Source organism: Corvus cornix, chromosome 4 (genome assembly GCF_000738735.6).
Source record: "Corvus cornix cornix isolate S_Up_H32 chromosome 4, ASM73873v5, whole genome shotgun sequence".
In the NCBI taxonomy this organism is placed as follows: domain Eukaryota; kingdom Metazoa; phylum Chordata; class Aves; order Passeriformes; family Corvidae; genus Corvus; species Corvus cornix.
The window spans coordinates 71,234,523-71,251,302 of NC_046334.1; the positions used below are offsets into that span (position 1 = coordinate 71,234,523).

Consider the following 16,780-nt stretch of genomic DNA (forward strand, 5'->3'; position numbering starts at 1 on the left):
GCCGAGCCCAGCCGGGGCGGGGCTGGAGCCGGCCTCATCCCGGGGCGGCGGGCCGGGGGCGCGGGCCCGTCCGGGCCGTCCCGGCGGCGGGGCCGGGGCCGCTCGGCGCGGGCCGGGGCGGCGGGGCGGCCCCGGACACGGGCACGGCGCGGGGCGGGCCGGGGCGGAGCGCGGCGGCACGGACCGAAATTGCTCGGCTCGGCACTGCAGGATACGATACGGCACTGCACGGCTCGGCACGGCTCGGTTCGGCACTGCACAGCTTGGTACGGCTCGGTTCGGCTCGGTTTGGCACGGCCAGCCGGCACCCCAGAGATACCGCGCGGGGCCCGGGAGCGGCTGTCCCGGGAGCGGCGGGGGCTGCGCCTTGCGGGGCCGGGGCGCCTCGGGGTGTCGCGGGTGCGGGGTGGGTGCGGCGATGCCGCCCCAAAACCCCGGTGGTGGGAGCGTGTCCGTGCCGTGCCCGTGGGCGCTGCGTGTACCGTGGTGCGGGAGGTGCCGTGGGCCGTGTCCGTTTCCCGCGGGCAGCGTGACCGGGGCGGGCAGCGCGGGTGTCCCGCGGGAAGGGGAGCCCGGCGGACCCGGCGGGGTTGTGAGTGCCGCCTCGGGGCTGTACCGCACCCCAAAGCGTGTGGGCTGCGGGCCGAGCTGCGGGTTACAAAGTCCGGTGGAGAGTCAGGATTTCCATGAAGACCGGACTTGCTGTAGCTCATGGAAGAGAGGATGGATGGAGGGATGTGGGGCGGGAGGGCTGGCGGTGATGGAAGGGATGATTCTTCGCTGCTGGCTGTTCGCCTTCCCAGCTGCTCTCAGAGGAGCCCGCAGCTGAGCCGTTCCCGTCTCCAGCAGGTCCAGGAAGGCTGGTTCCCTGCTCCGGGATGCCTGGGACCCCAGCCCTACCAGCAGCCCCCCAGCCCCGCTGCCCGCCCCTCAGCCCGTGGTGATGGCTGATGTTTGCGCATTCCTCCGAGGTCTTTCCCTCTTGCCGGCAGCTGGTTCCTCCCAGGGCTGCCTCTCCCGAGCCCGGGGCAGCTCAGAGCAGAGTGGGCAGACCCGAGGGCCCTGCCGTGTCCTGGGGAGGCTGGGTGGGGGTAGGAGCTGTGCTGTAACCTGCCCTGGCTTAGGGGGTGACAGCAGGATATGGGGATATCAGGTAGCCCAAAGGGGCTGGACGCGGAGCTGTCAGGGAAGGGAAGTGCAGCCCCAGCCCCACACAAAGCTCTGCCCCGCTGACACCCCGAGATCCGGAGTGTCCTTTCCGCAGCAGGGTCCCTGTCCCTGCATGGAATGGGGTCACACAGAGGGTGGCAGGGGTAGGCACCCTGCCTTCAGACAGCGAGGGGCAGCGAGATCCCAGCCACGGGAGGTTGTGGTTTTGGGAGTGACAGTAAGCCTGCCAGGGAATCCAGATTCCCATGTGACCCTGGGCTGCTTCCTGGTGCTTCTGGGACCAGTTTGTGGAACCCTGTGCCCTTCCAGACCTTGGTGGTGCTTACACCGGAGCTCTGACCCATGGCAGGTCCCCTCCTGAGCGGGGTGGGGGTATCAGGGCTCCCCTGCTTCGTGCACATGCACTACTGACACTCCAGGGCTGCCGGGAAGTGGGAAAAGCGGAGCAGGCCCATCCAGGCAGCCGGATTGCGAAAGGGCCAGCGCTGGGCTGCGTGTGATGGGGCCCTGGGGAGAAGGGGAGGGATGGAGCCCTGAAGCCATGGGACTCACCAGACCTTCTCCTGCCCCGACTGCTGGGGATGTGACCCCATGCTCTCAGGGATGTCCTGGCATGGGACATCAACAGAGAGTGACTGTGTCACCCCGTAACCTTCCCAAGGAAGGATAAACAGAGCGAGCTTCCTCTCCCTTATGCTGGCGGGTTTCCCAGGTCCTCGGTCTCTTGTGCTGCTCTTCTCCAAGTCCTCCCAGTTGTCAGTGCCTGGGATGCTCCATGTCCCCGTGGGTGTGTCCAAGGCTGCTGCTGAGTGAGCATGTCCCTGTGAGGCCTCCGTGGCCTGGCCCTTTCCTGCTGCCGTGGTTTGGGATGTCATCCCTGTGCTGCAGGGATGCCCCGTGCTGATCAAATACACGGACTCACCCGAGGACCTGCTTCACCAGGAGCTGCCCCTTCCCGAGGTCTGTTGGATGTTCACCGGGATTTTGGTGGGGCAGACTGAGGTCCCGCTGTGTGCCCAGTGAGTGCTGAAGGACACACCTGATTTGAACAGTCCTGAGCCCCAGGCACCCCCATCAGCACAGCCGAGGAGCTCTGGGAGGGGCAGGCCCCGTGCAAGACACTTGGGAGAGCAGAACAATGGTGGGGACAGTGCCTGGCCATCAGGGCTGCAGGCCCTGTCAGGGTGACTGTCCAGGGGGACTCAGCATCCCCCATCACCCACTGGGACAAGCAGAGCCAGTGGGCTGGCATGAGAGCAGTTTGAGCAGTGCCATGTGGGGCTGTCCCCTGTCCTGAAGGGTCCTTTCACCCATGCCAACCCCAGCAGCGCAGGACTGAGGCTGAGGACTGGAGAGAGCCCCAAGATTTTGGCTCCGCAGGACTCTCGGACACCCCACCACCAGCGCCAGCTGCACTGAGGGCTGGGATGTGGCTCAGGGCCCCGTGCACACCCGGCTGGGACATTCCTGAGGTTTCCTGGGCAGTGGCAAGAACCTGGGCTGCTTCCCGACTCCCACGCCCAGCGCTCGCTCCAGCCAGCCCGTCCTCCAGAGCCCTTTACCCTTGCAGTGGAGTTCTGCTGAACCTCTGTGCCCTTGTGCCAGGGCAGCACATCCAGAGTGGCACAAGCCCTGGTCCAAGAGGAGACTGTCCCTGGCTGGAGCTGACAGCAGGACGGTCGGGATGCTGGGTGGGCTCCCCATCCAGAGCAGCAGGCAGGGCTGGAGCGGAGCAAAGCAAAGCCTGCCAGTGGAGCAAGCAGTCGGGCAGCAGGAGAGGAGCAAACGCACGGCTTGTGCCTCAGAGAACGGAAAAAGTGATGTGGACAATGAGAGCCCTGTTAGCCTGACTGCCTGGGACACGGACACGGAGCGTGTTCGGAGAGGGAGGTGGTACAGGAACGGGGAAGGAGCCGTGCTGTGCTGCAGGGAGCTCACATGGCAGCTGGCCTGGGGAAGGGCTTTGGCCCCACAGAGCTCAGCAGGGAATGTCACTGGGAAACTCTGAGGTGAGTGGCAGAGCTGAGGTGGCAGGGCAGAGGAAGCGCAGTGGGGATGAGGGATGCTGGAGCGGAGCTGAACCAGGACCTGGGAGCAAGGATTACAGAGCCTGGAGGTCACGCTGCTGAGGCTTGCAGGGGAATTGATGATTTGCTGCACAAAGCCCAAGCACTTTCTCAGGTGCCGTGTTCTGGTCTCTGGTCCTATGTGTTTTGTTCCTCAATGCACAGGTTTAAATTTTCCTTGTAGTCAAGGATATCGGCTGCACGACGCTGCTTTACCAGGCTGTCCCTATTCCCATCTCTGTTTCCCCCCATTTCTGTCTCTTCAGTCTGTACTAGGAGGGTACTTTTCTCCTCCTCCTGGCACAGTTTTGCTTTGAAAAGCATGTGATCCTCACCAGAAAGCCCACGGAGTGGTGACTTCCCCATGTAACCACATTTTAGTTCCAGCAGGTGACCGGTTTTAATCCACTTAGCAGAAAGTGCACTGATTTTGTTGAGTGCTAATTATTCATTAAAAGGTGGTGCAAGATGAATCGAATGCCTTCCAGTCTCAACCTGTTATATCAACACAGTTACTCCAATTAACAGGACCTGTGATCTCATAAAAGGCCATTCCCGCTTCCTGACGCGGGCTATTTCTGCCGGACCGTGGAGATTGGCATTAATTGTGCCGATGTCCTTCAGGGTTGTACTGACCCCGTTGCGAAACTGCCCAGTTCCACAGCAGAGCATCCTGCTCACTCAGGAGTGCTGGGGAAGCTCCAGTCCTTGTGCACTCCAGCTTTCCCTAAGGAAACACACTCCAAGGTGTGTTACAGTTAGCACTGAGAGGGCTCACATTTGTGTGTCAGGGCAGCTCTGAGGGTTTACAGCCCTTCCTCTGGGCAGGGCGATGTCGAATAAGAAGTTTTGTTACTGCTGTGAGATGGCAAACTCATCCCTTCGCTGCTTCCCAGGTGGTGTGGAGGTGAGGATGGAGCATTCCCATCCCAAGCCCAGAGACTTGGTCCCCTTTTCTAAGCCGCTGGCAGGGCTGGGGTGGCCCATGCACCCGCCTTCCCTTCCTGCTGGCTGGGTAAAAGGTTCAGCAGAGCGTTTCTCTGCTGCCTGCCCACAAACATGCATCCTGCTGGGCTCTGCTGTTCTCACAGTGCCAGAGCAGGCAGCTGAGGCACCGGGAGCCCAGAGCTGGCTCCCACCACCCCCAGGGCTCCAGGCTGCCTGGGCTATATCCCCACCAGCTCTGTGGCGTCCCCTGTGTCCCAGTTGTGACAGAGGAGAGAGCCAGACCCACACTGACATGATTGCCCCGAGGGATTCGATGTGCTTCATAGAATTATAGGGTTGGAAAAGACCTCCAGGGTCATCAAATCCAGCCTGTGACCAATCTCCACCTTGTCAACCAGACCAGAGCACCGAGTGCCATGTCCAGTCATTCCCACCACTGTGTCTGGTGTAGAACTGGACCAGCAGTGCTGGTCTTTGTTACTCCTCACTTCCTTGCTGAGCATCTCTGCAGGCACCAGGCTCATCCCGAGACTCTCGCTGCTCCTGGTGGCACCTCCGATGTGATGTGTGCCCAAAGGGGCCGGCAGGCAGCAGGGCTGGGCCCTGTGGGGCTTCTGTTGGTGTGATGGGTGTGGAAAAAGGGCACCATCCTGGTTCATCCTTGTCTTGGCCCAGGAGACATTCTCAGAGGCTGGAGTGTGGACCAGGTCCTCACCCTCTGGAAAAGTGAACCAAGCAGGGATGGGGCTGATTCCTCTGTGAAAACCCTGCCCTGGAGGCTGGTGGGGAGGTGGAGCAGCTGTGCCACCCCCAGCTCTGCATGGGGTTTGAATTTGTTTCCCTTCCTCTGTGACACTGCAGCTAAACTTGGGAATTTTAAATCACCCCGGGAAAGCCAGACCTTGTTCTTTTTAATGTTTCCTGATGGCAAGCACGGTCTGTGTGAGTGCAGCGGGCAGGATCTGTGCTCAGGGTGGATGTGGAGCACAGAGATGTCTTGCTGTGGGGCTATCCTGTAGGGGTTTTGGGGTCTGTTTTCCCACCTTGGAAGAGACCAGCAGGGACAGTGGCATGAGGCTGCAGTGGACAGGGAGGTGGGCAGGTGGCCATGCTGGTGCTCATGCGTGAGCATCAGTCAGAACTTGTCAACGCCAAGCAGAAATGCTGCTCCTGAGCTCCAGGATCCATGGGAATAGCACACTGAGAAGGGAGGGCGGCTCACAGAGAAGGGTTTTCATTATTGTTTGCCATGGGACTGGTGCAGGAATACCACATCTCCCTCAGGTATTCAGGGAGCCACAAATATCGTCGGAGGAATGAAGGAACGCAGCACAGAGGAATGTGAATGCTCTGGCTGCCTCGCTCCTCACAGAGGGCAGGAGCGTGGGCTGGAATCCCCTCAGCCAGCAGCCATTCCCTGCTCCTGCTGGATCGAGCTCCTGGCCAGTCCAGCAGGGCTTTCCCTGTGCCCTGAGCCTGTTCCAGCTCCCTCGGCTCTGGCAGCAGATCCCCCTCCTTCCCTTCACCTCTCTGGGGGTGACGCACACCCCTGTGCCCGTCTGCCCTCACTGCCCTTCAGATGTGACCGGGCAGCGCAGTGGGGGCTCAGTAGGGGCTGTTGGTAGAGGGGGACTGGGAACAGGGGCACTCTGGGCAGGTCCCTGACAGACCCGAGGGGGCAGGGCTGGTGCAGGGGCTGCGTGTGGGGAAAATTGGGCTGGCTCTGGCCAGGACAAGGCACGTGGCTGTGCTGGTGCTGGGCAGGGGGTTTAACCAGCACAGGGCTGGGCAGGGAGGCTGGATGGGGGGGCTGGTGTTCCAGTCCTGCATGCCCTGACCCTGTCTGCCCCTCCAGAGCCACGCTGCCATGGGAGGCTGCGGCACGTGGGCATGGCCGGAGCTGCTGGTGCTGCTGGGCAGCGCGTGGCTGTGGGTGGGCAGTGCCCAGCCCACTCCCCCGGGCCCCACGCAGGCCCCTGGGCCCCAGCTGAGGTTCCGCCTGGCTGGTTACCCCCGCAAGCACAACGAGGGCCGCATCGAGGTCTTCTACAACGATGAGTGGGGCACCATCTGCGACGACGACTTCACGCTGGGCAACGCGCACGTGCTGTGCCGGCACCTCGGCTTCGTGGCTGCCACCGGCTGGGCCCACAGCGCCAAGTACGGCAAAGGAGTTGGTAAGAGAGGGGTGGTGGGCACAGCATCCCCCTGGCACAGCCCCCTGCACTGCCGGGACTGGGGTGGGTGCCCTGACAGGTTTGCAAGGGGCAGGTTCTGTGTTTGCAGAGTGTCTGGCAGTGAGTGTGTGCATATGTGGGCACATGTGGGAGCTTTCTGTCTGTCAGAGCAGCCCCTTGGGGAGGTGGAGACCACCCAGGGCTTTACTCTTGGCATTTCACTGGCCTCAGCTTTGTGCTACAGCTCCTGCTGCAACCTGTGTGGTCCCTGGCCATGCTCCGTGGGCGCCTTCCCTGTTCCCAAGGGATGCTTGGCTCCCCCTCACCCCCAGCTGTGTCTGGCAGGGCGGATCTGGCTGGACAATGTGAACTGTGCCGGAAGCGAGAGGAGCATCGGGGACTGCAAACACCGGGGCTGGGGGAACAGCGACTGCAGCCATGAGGAAGATGCGGGAGTCGTCTGCAAGGATGAACGCATTCCAGGCTTCAAGGACTCCAACGTCATCGAGGTGAGGAAGCTGCTGGCCAGCGTGGGCAGCTGGTGATGTCCAGGATCCCACAGAGCACCCTGGGTGTGGGGCAGTGTGGGAATTCTCCCTGGGGGTGCAGGAAAGCAGTAGTGGCTTTCCTGGCTGTGCTCCCCAGAGCTGCACCTGGGGACTAAAGGGGACAAGGGGCACTGGGTACACTGGATGGGATTTGGTCCTTTGCTGCCCAGGGCCATCAAATGTGGCCAGCAAGGATGCAGGACTGGCTGTTCCTGTGCCCTGCCTGTGACTAGGGACCCCTCTCCTGCATCCTTGGAGATTCCCTGGGGGTGGGCTGGCAGGAGAAGGGGTGATGGGATGTGATGTGAGCTGGGGCTGACCTGATCCCTGCAGACCGAGCAGAGCCATGTGGAGGAGGTCCGGCTGCGGCCGGTGGTGTCCGGAGGGCGGCGGCAGCTGCCGGTGACAGAGGGCATCGTGGAGGTGCGCTACAAGGACGGCTGGGCACAGATCTGCGACCAGGGCTGGGACAGCCACAACAGCCGCGTCATCTGCGGCATGATGGGCTTCCCAGCAGAGAAGAAGGTCAACAGGAACTTCTACAAGTGAGTGAGGCCGGCAAGGAGCCCACAGGGGTGGGGTGTCAGAGCAGAGCCAGGGGCACGGGGCTGGGGGTGGTGCCAGGGGCATGAGGTAGTGCTGGGGGGACAGCAGAGGCTGTGCTGTTGGGTGGTGTGGCTCCTAAAATCCCTCCCACCCTACTGCTCGCCAGTCCGAGCCCCAGCTGGCTATCTGGACACTCAGTAACCAAGCTGAGGGGCTGTGGGGTGGTTGGGGGGCCTATCCCCCTACCACACACACTACAGCAAAGGCCACTCCAAGGCAAGCACTTTTGCTCCCTGGCAGTGGTGCAATGTCATTTCCCTCTGGCTCCCCATCCCAAGGGAGGTTTGCAGCCATCAGGGGATGCTCCAGCCACACCATGGCTTGAGCAAGGGGCTCGGACAGGCCATGCCTGGCATTGTGTGTGCCCTGAGCAGGCAGGTCCGGTGTTGCTCCGCAGGCGGCCGAAGCGAGCAGCCAGGATGAAGGGCCGCAGCCCGAGGCCAGGCAGCAGGTAAGGGGCCAGGGCGCCCCATCTGCTGAGCTGTGGCAGAGCTGGGCTGTCCAGCCCCACCAGTCTCTACCGTCAGAATGGATCCTGCCACAAACGGATCCGGATGGAGCAGACTGAGGGCCTGGGCTGCGCTGGCCCAGTAGGACAAACCCTACCCCAGGGGACCTGCCTGTGCATGCTGGGGTCCCCCATTCCCCACAAGAGATGATCTCTCTCCCAGGCCAGTCATGCTCCAGCCTTGTCCTGCACACCAGGCAGGAGTCCTGGCACCCTAGGAGGGGAGCAGGAGGCCTTGGAGCAGAGCCGTCTCTCCTGGCGGATGGGGAGGGAGGGCTGTGGAAATGGGCTGCTTTCTTCAGAAAGCAGTGGCGGGGACACTGGAAAGGCTGTGCACCCCTCCATTCCCTGCAGGATGGGCTGGCATGGGCACCAGAGCCCATGCTCAGCAGTGCTGATGGGCACAGCATGGCAGGTCCTGCCCTGAGTGCCACATCTGCGTGGGGTCTCTTGCATCCTCTGCCCACTCACTCTTGCTGCCTTTCTGCCAGACCCAGGGGATGGTCTGGCTGCCTTTTCCCCCCATCTGCTGAATCCTGCTGCTGGATTTGTTGGTGGATACAGTGAGCCAGAGCCCATCCTCTCTGGGCTGTGCCATGGCACCTCTTTCCTGAGCCCGCTGCTAAGATACTCTGCCCCCAGCACGGGGCCTTGCCCCAGTCCCACCACCTTCCCTGGTGCTGAATGTGCCCTACACCCACTGCGAGCTCTTCATTGTGACACTCACAGGTCTGTGTTCCCAGCAGTCATCCTTGCCAGCTCCTGCAGCTGGTGATGGGAATTCAGGTGGGGTCATCCCCTGGGTTTCCTCAACCCCCACCTGCAGGTCCTGTTTGCTACAATGTGCTGTTTTCTGGCTGGTTTGGTGCTGACTGCCCCTTTCACAGTGAGCAGGTCCTTCCCCTGCTGCACTGGGGGAAATATTTTGTGTCTCCATGAGGCTGCAGTCCTGTCCCTCTGCCCAGAGCAGGAACTGGCTCCTGAGAGCCGCACTCTGTTTTGTAGGGGCTGATCAATTTGGGGCTGCACAGCCACAGTCATATGTGGGCACAATATCCAGGCTGAAAGGGGAGTCCTGGTCCAACTCCCTGTGTGGAGCAGAGCCAGCTGTGGGTTAACCCAGGACTTCATCCAGCTGGCTTTTGAAACCTTCCAAGGATGGCAATTCTGCAGCCCCGTGGTCTCTGCTCCAGTATGGAACAGCCCTCACGGGCAAAAGGTTTTCCTTACCCTGAGCCTGAACGTTGTGTTGTCAATCACGCCTCTTTTCTCTTGTGCTCTTCCCTCCCTGCTGGAAGAGCCAGGATCCTCACAGCTCCCACCTCAGCCCTGGCTGGAGCAGTCCCACACCCCCCTCTCCTCCCACACTGCCGTGCTGCTGCTCTCTCTGGGGCTGGCACCACATAAATGACATCTTCTTTTCCTGGGGACCCAGATCCAGATGCTGGATCCAGATGTGGTTTCCTGAGTGGGGATGGTTTAACCAGATGGCACTGATGCCCTCTGGCTGTCTGAATCCCAGCCCCGTGCTGTGTCCTGGGGCTCGCTGCACTGTGCAGGCTGATAGCAACCTGTGCTGACCTGCAGGACAGTGGCCAAGCTTGGTTTTGCCTGGTCCCTGGGGCTGTCAGTCCCCTGCCCTCCTTTGGGCCACTCTGCTCTTCACTCCTTGCAGGCTCTGGGGTTTTGGCTCTGCTCAGCATCTTCCTCCCCGAGGGAAACAAAGCATTTGAGGATGTTGGGATTGCACCTACGCCTTGTGTGTGCTGAGCCTCAGGCAGCTTCCCTTCACGGCTCAGCCTGTGCCAGGGCTGCTCCGTTTGCTGGCAGTGGGTTCTTGCCAGCCTGCAGCGAGTCCCACCATGCCCCATGGCCCCAGGGCGAGCGCCCCAGGGTCGCCTGTGCTGCTTGCTTGGTGCTGTTTGCTGGGTGTCCTGCTCCTTGGGGACATGGCACAGTGGTGGCATCTGGTGTCTGGATGAGGACACGGACACACCTCACCCACACCTGACTGATCAAATGGTGGCCTCCGGTGTTTGATCTTTTGCTGTGTGACAAGGCAGAGCAGGATGTGGCTGCATCCAGCAGTTTCCTGGTGGGATGCATGCAGGAAACTGCATCATTGCTGAGGAGTGTGGCTGTGTCACACTGCTGGCGGCAGATGATGCTGTTGCACCCCTGTGTGACACGAAGGGGATGCACATGAGTCTTCCTGGGGGCCAAGGTGCCCAGTTCAGCCTCCAGTGAAGCCAGGGCAGGCTGTGCTCTCTGTGTCACTGCTGCAGGCAGAGGTGACAGCCTGAGGATCTGGGCTCCGTGATGGTTGTTTTCTGTTTTCCAGGCTGGCCTCCAAATCTCAGCCTAAACAAAAGCGCAGGGAGGACGTAGGGCCCAAGAAGAGGTAAATGGCTCCAGTGGCGAGCCAGAGACAGGAGCCTCGTGCAGTCCCACCAGAGCTGTGCGTGTCCCCACGTGCGTCCCCCCCATGCTGCTGGGGGTATGGGACAGGCAGTTGGCGAGGGGTGGACACCTGGCAGGCACCGTGTGTCACCCCAGGGACAGGGCAAGGGGCACGGCCAGCGCGTGCAGCCACAGGCAGGGTGGCTGGTGACACCTCCGCTGCCACTGGCCACCCTGGCCGTGGCTCAGGGCTCCTCTCCCCTCACAGGCTCTTCACGGAGCGGCAGCAGCCCAACTACCGCCTGCACTCGGTGTCCTGCATGGGGACAGAGGTGCACCTGTCCATGTGCTCCTTCGAGTTCTACCAGGGCAACTCCTCTGCCGCCTGCGGGGCCGGCATGCCCGCCGTGGTCAGCTGCGTGCCCGGGCCCCTCTTCGCCACTGGCAATGCCCACAAGAAGAAACAGCGCCAGCAGCAGCAGGGCCAGGTGAGCCCCACAGGGAGGGGGACAAGTCCTGTGGTGCCCCACAGCCGGGTTCTGTCCCCTGGGCTGTGTGAGTGTGTGGGCTGCTGGGTGACTGGCTCTGGAGCAGGAGGTGGGGACGGTGTCCTGTGCCTGCATATCCCAGGAGTCGTGACCAGCGCTGCGTTGTGACATTCCACACTGCCCCACACCTGTCCCCGCTCCCACAGGCCCGGATCCGGCTGAAGGGAGGCGCGAGGGTCGGCGAGGGCCGTGTCGAGGTGCTCAAGAGCAGCGAGTGGGGCACAATCTGTGATGACCGCTGGAACCTGCAGTCGGCCAGCGTCGTGTGCCGCGAGCTGGGCTTCGGCAGCGCCAAGGAGGCCCTCACCGGGGCACGCATGGGCCAAGGTGAGGCTGCCAGGGCAGAGGAGCCAGGCATCCCCTCCTGAGGCTGTGGATGAGGCACTTGTCCAGGCTCTGCTGGGCTGGGGTGTCCCGTGGGCACTGGGCTGCTGAATGCACGTGGAGCATCCCAATGGGACCATGGCTACTCGACCACACTGCCCCAGGCAGCAGCTGTGAACGCTGGAGTGTCCAGCTCCCTCAGGCCTGCTGAGAAGAGAGGGCAGCCTTAGGGACAGGGTGGTGCTGGGCATCCCTGTGTCACAGGGCCCTGAGTCCTGCTGTCCCCCGGCAGGGACGGGTCCCATCCACCTGAATGAGGTGCAGTGCCGGGGCACCGAGAAGTCGCTCTGGAACTGCCCCTTCAGGAACATCACACAGGAGGACTGCAAACACACGGAGGATGCAGCTGTTCGCTGCAACATCCCCTACATGGGCTACGAGAACCTGGTGCGCACCACGGGGGGCTGCCGGCTCCATGGGGCTCCCAGCAGCGGGGCCTCAGAGTGGGGTGCTGCGGGAGGCCCATGGGATTCATGGGACCCTCATCTCTCCTCCTCTGCACCCCACATATTACCCTCTGCTCTGGGGCAAGGGCTGCCCTGGGAGCTCAGGGCTTTTGTGGGTGGGAGTCCCTGTGAGGAGGGGGTGGAGGGGAGGCTGTGGGGGCTCTGGGTGCTCTGTGGGTGATGCTCTGTAAGGGGAGGTGTGGGGCAGCTGCTCCCTGCTGCTTTTCCTGCCTGTGCCCGCTCCCCATCAGAAACACCAGAAAAAAAAATCACTGTGGGCCAACCAAGAGAGATTTTTTTACCTGTGATGAAACAAGCAAACGGAGCAGCTTATTCCTGTTTGCCCTGGCCCAGTGTTTCATCCGCTTTGAGCTTTTTTAATGATCTTTTAACTCTCTCACACCTGTCATTTCTGAAATGACGCCATTTCAAAATGAACTGTTTTCCCTGCGCTGGTGAGGCAATTCCCAAACTCACAAGCAAATTCTTGTCCCCAAATCCACCAGTTTTGGCAAGTTCCCTGCTGACTAAAGTTGTGCTTGGCTCTGCTCAGTTCCTGGCTTCCCCTTCCCCCTGTGCAGGCACCGCAGCACAGCCCTGGCTGTGCCGGGACGGGGGCTGGGGACAGTCCTGTGGTCCAGGGGGAGCATCACCTGTGATGGTGATGATGCTGCCACTGCCTTTTTCCGCAGATTCGGCTGAGCGGGGGCCGGAGCCGCTTCGAGGGGCGGGTCGAGGTGGCGGTGGGGGCTGGCGACGGGGACCAGCCCCGCTGGGGTCTGGTCTGCGGCGAAGGCTGGGGTACGCTCGAGGCGATGGTGGCCTGTCGCCAGCTGGGTCTGGGATTCGCTAACCACGGCTTACAAGTAGGTGCCAGCACCAGCTTGGCCAGGGCAGCAGCAGCCACCACCACTGCTCACGGGGCTGGGGACAGGGATGGATAGGGCTGGGGATGGGGCAGAAGGTGGCACAGCGTGGGGTGCCCGCTCACGGCCCCAGGGCTTCCCCGCAGATCCGCCTGGCCGGCGGGAGGACGGAGTTTGAGGGCCGCGTGGAGGTGAAGCGAGGCAGTAAGTGGGGCACGGTCTGCAGCGATGGCTGGACCACCAAGGAGGCCATGGTGGCCTGTCGTCAGCTCGGCCTGGGCTACTCCCTGCATGCCGTGACGGTAGGTGCCAGCGGGGAGGGCCCCGGTGACGCTCTGGTGAGCACAGGCACCGGCCAGCGCTTCCCAAATGACCATGGGGCTGCATGGGGACAGATGGGTACAGAGGGACATGGCCACTCCATGTCATAGGGCAGGACCTTTGTGGGCAGCCAAGGGCATGGGCAGCTGTGGTGGGGGGCTGGCTGCAGCCTGGGCATGAGTAAACCAGGGCAATCCAGCCACCAGCCCTGCCACCCAGCCTGCCTCGCCCCCTCCCCAGGAGACGTGGTACTGGGACGCCAGCAACGTGACAGAGATGGTCATGAGTGGCGTGAAGTGCGCTGGCCACGAGATGTCCCTGAGCCACTGCCAGCACCACGGCGCCAGCGTGAGCTGCAGGAACACGGGCACCCGCTTTGCTGCAGGCGTCATCTGCTCCGAGAGTGAGTGGCCACAGGGGCTGCGGGCAACAGGGGCTGCAGGGGGGCTGTCTGTGGGTGGGGGTTCTGCAGGGAGGGGGTCTGTGGGCAGTGGGGTCTGCAGGCATGGGCTCTGCAACTGGTGGTGTCCGTGGGCAGTGGGTTCTGGGCAGTGGGGCCTGTGGGTGGTGGGGTGTGCAGACAACAGTGCTGTGGGGCCAGGGGCTGTGGTCAGTGGGGTTTGCAGATGGAGAGGCCGCAGGGTCAGCCAATGCCCAGCCAATGAGAGGGCACATATCCCCCCTGCTGGGCGCTGCCCCGTCCCCTCCACTCGCCCCATCCCTGCCAAGCAAAGGGCCTGTCCCTGAGCAGTTGCCTGTCCCCAGCTGCATCCGACCTGCTGCTGCATGCGCCGCTGGTGCAGGAGACGGCGTACATCGAGGACCGGCCGCTGCACATGCTGTACTGCGCCGCCGAGGAGAACTGCCTGGCCAGCTCGGCCCGCCTGGCCAACTGGCCCTACGGACACCGCCGCCTGCTCCGCTTCTCCTCCCAGATCCACAACCGCGGCCGCGCCGACTTCCGCCCCAAGGCCGGCCGCCACTCCTGGGTCTGGCACGAGTGCCACCGGTGCGTGTGTGGCACAAACGGGGACAGGCATGTGGGCAGGGGACAGATGGGGCTGGGGGTCAGAGTGGGAAGAGGGTGATGGTGCTGCATTGGGCTGGGTGAGGGTGACACTGGGTGAGGAGGGTGCTGGGCAGGGGTGACGTTGAAAGAGGGTGACACTGTGCAAGTATGACACTGAGTGAGCATGACACTGGATAAAGTCACCCCAAGACATTGATGAAGGTGACACCGGGTGAGGGTGACACTGGGTGAGGCAGAATCTGCTGCCGAGGCTCTGACTTTGCCTGGTTTGTCTTAGGGATGAGCAGTGTTGGAGCTGGGGTTTCCAGGAGGGCACGGATGGGGCTGCAAGCCCTCTGCTTGCCTGGGCCATGTGACTGGGGACAGTTTTGTCCCCTCCCAGGGCTCTGCCCAACCTCACAGTGCCACGGCCTCAGAGCAGGGGCTGCGGAGACATTCCTGGTGGCGAGGGGCCGGGCAGGTGGCAGGGGGCTGATGCAGGGCAAGGCAGTCTGCAGCTGGTGCTGGCTCCCTCCCACAGGCACTACCACAGCATGGACATCTTCACCCACTATGACATCCTGACCCCCAACGGCACCAAGGTGGCTGAGGGACACAAGGCCAGCTTCTGCCTGGAGGACACTGAGTGCGAGGAAGGTGGGCGATGCGGGGCCCCGCAGTACCGGCCCTGCCCGTGTCCCTATCATGGGGCCAGGCTGGGACGAGCTGCGTCTCCTCCTGCCTGCAGACGTGGCCAAGAGGTACGAGTGTGCCAACTTTGGGGAGCAGGGCATCACTGTGGGCTGCTGGGACCTCTACCGGCACGACATCGACTGCCAGTGGATCGACATCACTGATGTCAAGCCAGGCAACTACATCCTGCAGGTGCTGCACCTGACCCTCCCCAGCCCCTCCTGCTGCCCCCACCCTCTGTCCCTGCACCCCAGCTCTCCATACACCCCAGCCATGCATCCCTCTTTCCCACTGGAGCTTGGTGGGGCTGGTGGGTGTGCTGGCATGGGACAGTCACTGTCCTCATGCCTGCAGACATGCAGGGCTGCTCAGACATGCTGCCACATGGGTTTTCCAGCTCTGCACTGCCCATGGGCACGTGGTGCACAGGGACAAGGCCACTGCACCAAAGAGCCAGCCACTGGCTCCTTGGAGCCCTCTAGCACAGCTGGGGAAACACATCCTGTGGGGCTGGGGAAGGGCTGCAGGCCTCACTGTCAGTGCCTCACAGGTCGTGATCAACCCCAACTTCGAGGTGGCAGAAAGTGACTTCACCAACAATGCCATGAAATGCAACTGCAAGTACGACGGGCACCGCATCTGGGTGCACAGCTGCCACATCGGTAAGTGACAGAGCTGCAGGAAGCTGTGGGGATGAGTGAGGATGGGCTGGCGTGGGGTGCTGGGGTCCTGGGGGCAGCTGTGGTGGGAGGTGCTGGCAGGGCAGGGGATGCACAGCACGGGAGCCAACAGCCCCTGCCCTCTGCCCGCAGGAGATGCACTCAGCGAGGAGGCCAACAAGCGGTTTGAGCAGTACCCAGGTCAGCTCAACAACCAGATTTCATAGGGCCCTGGCCCCGGGGAGACAGGCATCTCCCTCCCTCACCCTGTACGGGTGAGAGGAAGCCACTGGGGGACCGGCGGGGAGGCCTCATGTCCAGCGCTGCTGCCATCGTGTCCTGCCGGGGACTGCCCAGGACTCACCACCGGCTGCCCTTCCCCACCTCGGGGGGGCTGGTGCTGGAGGCACCGACACCTGCACCTCCCAGCCTGGGGCTGCCATCCCAACCACTGGCCAGAAGACCGTGCCCACATCCCCTGGGCTGCGGCACACGGGTACGGTCCGGGAGGTCCTGCACCCCCCACCGCTCCATCCCTCCCATCCCAGCTGCACCCCATCTCCCATTTCCCCCTTCAGCCCTAGTTCCTCACCCCACAGCTCATCCCCTCAGCTGGCCCCAGGACCCACCACCCACACAGGCCCTGGGAGCCCCTGGTCCCCTGGGGATGGTGCAGGTGTCTCTGCCCACAAGCGCTGCCCAGGGATGGCTCCTACCCCATCTCTCAGTTGTAATTTTATTTCCTCTATAAAGTTGTAAGTTCTATTTCCCACTGGCTGCTGGCACTTCTCTGGCTTGGGATGAGAAGCCTGGAAGGAGCAGGTGACACAGTTCATGCTGCGGGGCTGGTCACCACGCTCCAGCACAGTGTGGGAGCATCCCCTGGCCCCTGCACTGCCTCATCCACACCGGCCACAGCCCTGGCCCCCACAGCCCCACAGCCCTGGCCCCACACCACCCACCAGCAGCAGCCCCATGGCACCGCGTCATGGGGGTAACTCTGGAGCCAGGATGTGGTGAAGAGCTGGTGCCCCCGCACCAGATCCAGGGCGAATGTTATCGAGCAGAAATCCCATCCTGCGTCTGTGACCCTTGGGCATTGGGGTCCACGCAGCTGTGACCCACAAGAACTGAGGTCACACAGCAGAGAGGGGCTGCCTCGACTCCTGTGGGAGCACAGCCCGGCAGGATCTGGGGCTGAGACTCTGGGCAGGGACACTCGGATGTGACACAAGGGCTGAGAGAGGGACAGCCCAGCCCTCACCCCTCAGCTGGGTGCTCTGACCCCACCAGCCCCTTCCCCATTCCGGGGACCCCGGGCGCTGCCCCCAGCCTGGGAGGAGGAGGGGGCAGGCCTTGGCTCAGCCCTGGAACGCGCTGCGGTCGGCGCAGCCGGAGCAGCTATGCCAGACACGCCGCGATTTCCCCCGA

At 62.7% G+C, this 16,780-nt stretch overlaps 1 protein-coding gene across 3 annotated transcripts; it reads left to right on the plus strand.

Annotated features, from left to right (window-relative positions):
• The first annotated feature begins 131 nt into the window (after window positions 1–131).
• LOXL3 (lysyl oxidase like 3) lies at window positions 132–16,121 on the plus strand. Of its 3 annotated transcripts, none has more exons than XM_039551486.1 (15): window positions 132–266; window positions 6,040–6,361; window positions 6,707–6,870; window positions 7,243–7,454; window positions 10,365–10,424; window positions 10,692–10,911; window positions 11,118–11,298; window positions 11,588–11,742; window positions 12,494–12,667; window positions 13,229–13,391; window positions 13,754–13,997; window positions 14,539–14,654; window positions 14,746–14,882; window positions 15,241–15,352; window positions 15,503–16,121. In XM_039551486.1, the coding sequence occupies exons 2-15, from the start codon at window positions 6,052–6,054 to the stop codon at window positions 15,574–15,576; spliced, it is 2,322 nt and encodes a 773-aa protein (XP_039407420.1). In that variant the 5' UTR covers window positions 132–266; window positions 6,040–6,051; the 3' UTR covers window positions 15,577–16,121. The 3 variants fall into 3 exon arrangements, with proteins under 3 accessions (XP_039407420.1, XP_039407418.1, XP_039407419.1); XM_039551484.1 differs by lacking the exon at window positions 12,494–12,667 and adding an exon at window positions 12,814–12,969; XM_039551485.1 differs by lacking the exon at window positions 10,365–10,424.
• The last annotated feature ends 659 nt before the right edge of the window (window positions 16,122–16,780 follow it).

Coding starts and splice junctions, on each gene's coding strand:
- LOXL3 (XM_039551486.1), top strand. CDS start 6,052: ATGGGAGGCTGCGGCACGTGGGCATGGCCGGAGCTGCTGGTGCTGCTG. Junction 11,743..12,493: donor ACATGGGCTACGAGAACCTG/GTGCGCACCACG, acceptor CTTTTTCCGCAG/ATTCGGCTGAGCGGGGGCCG. Junction 15,353..15,502: donor GGTGCACAGCTGCCACATCG/GTAAGTGACAGA, acceptor CTCTGCCCGCAG/GAGATGCACTCAGCGAGGAG.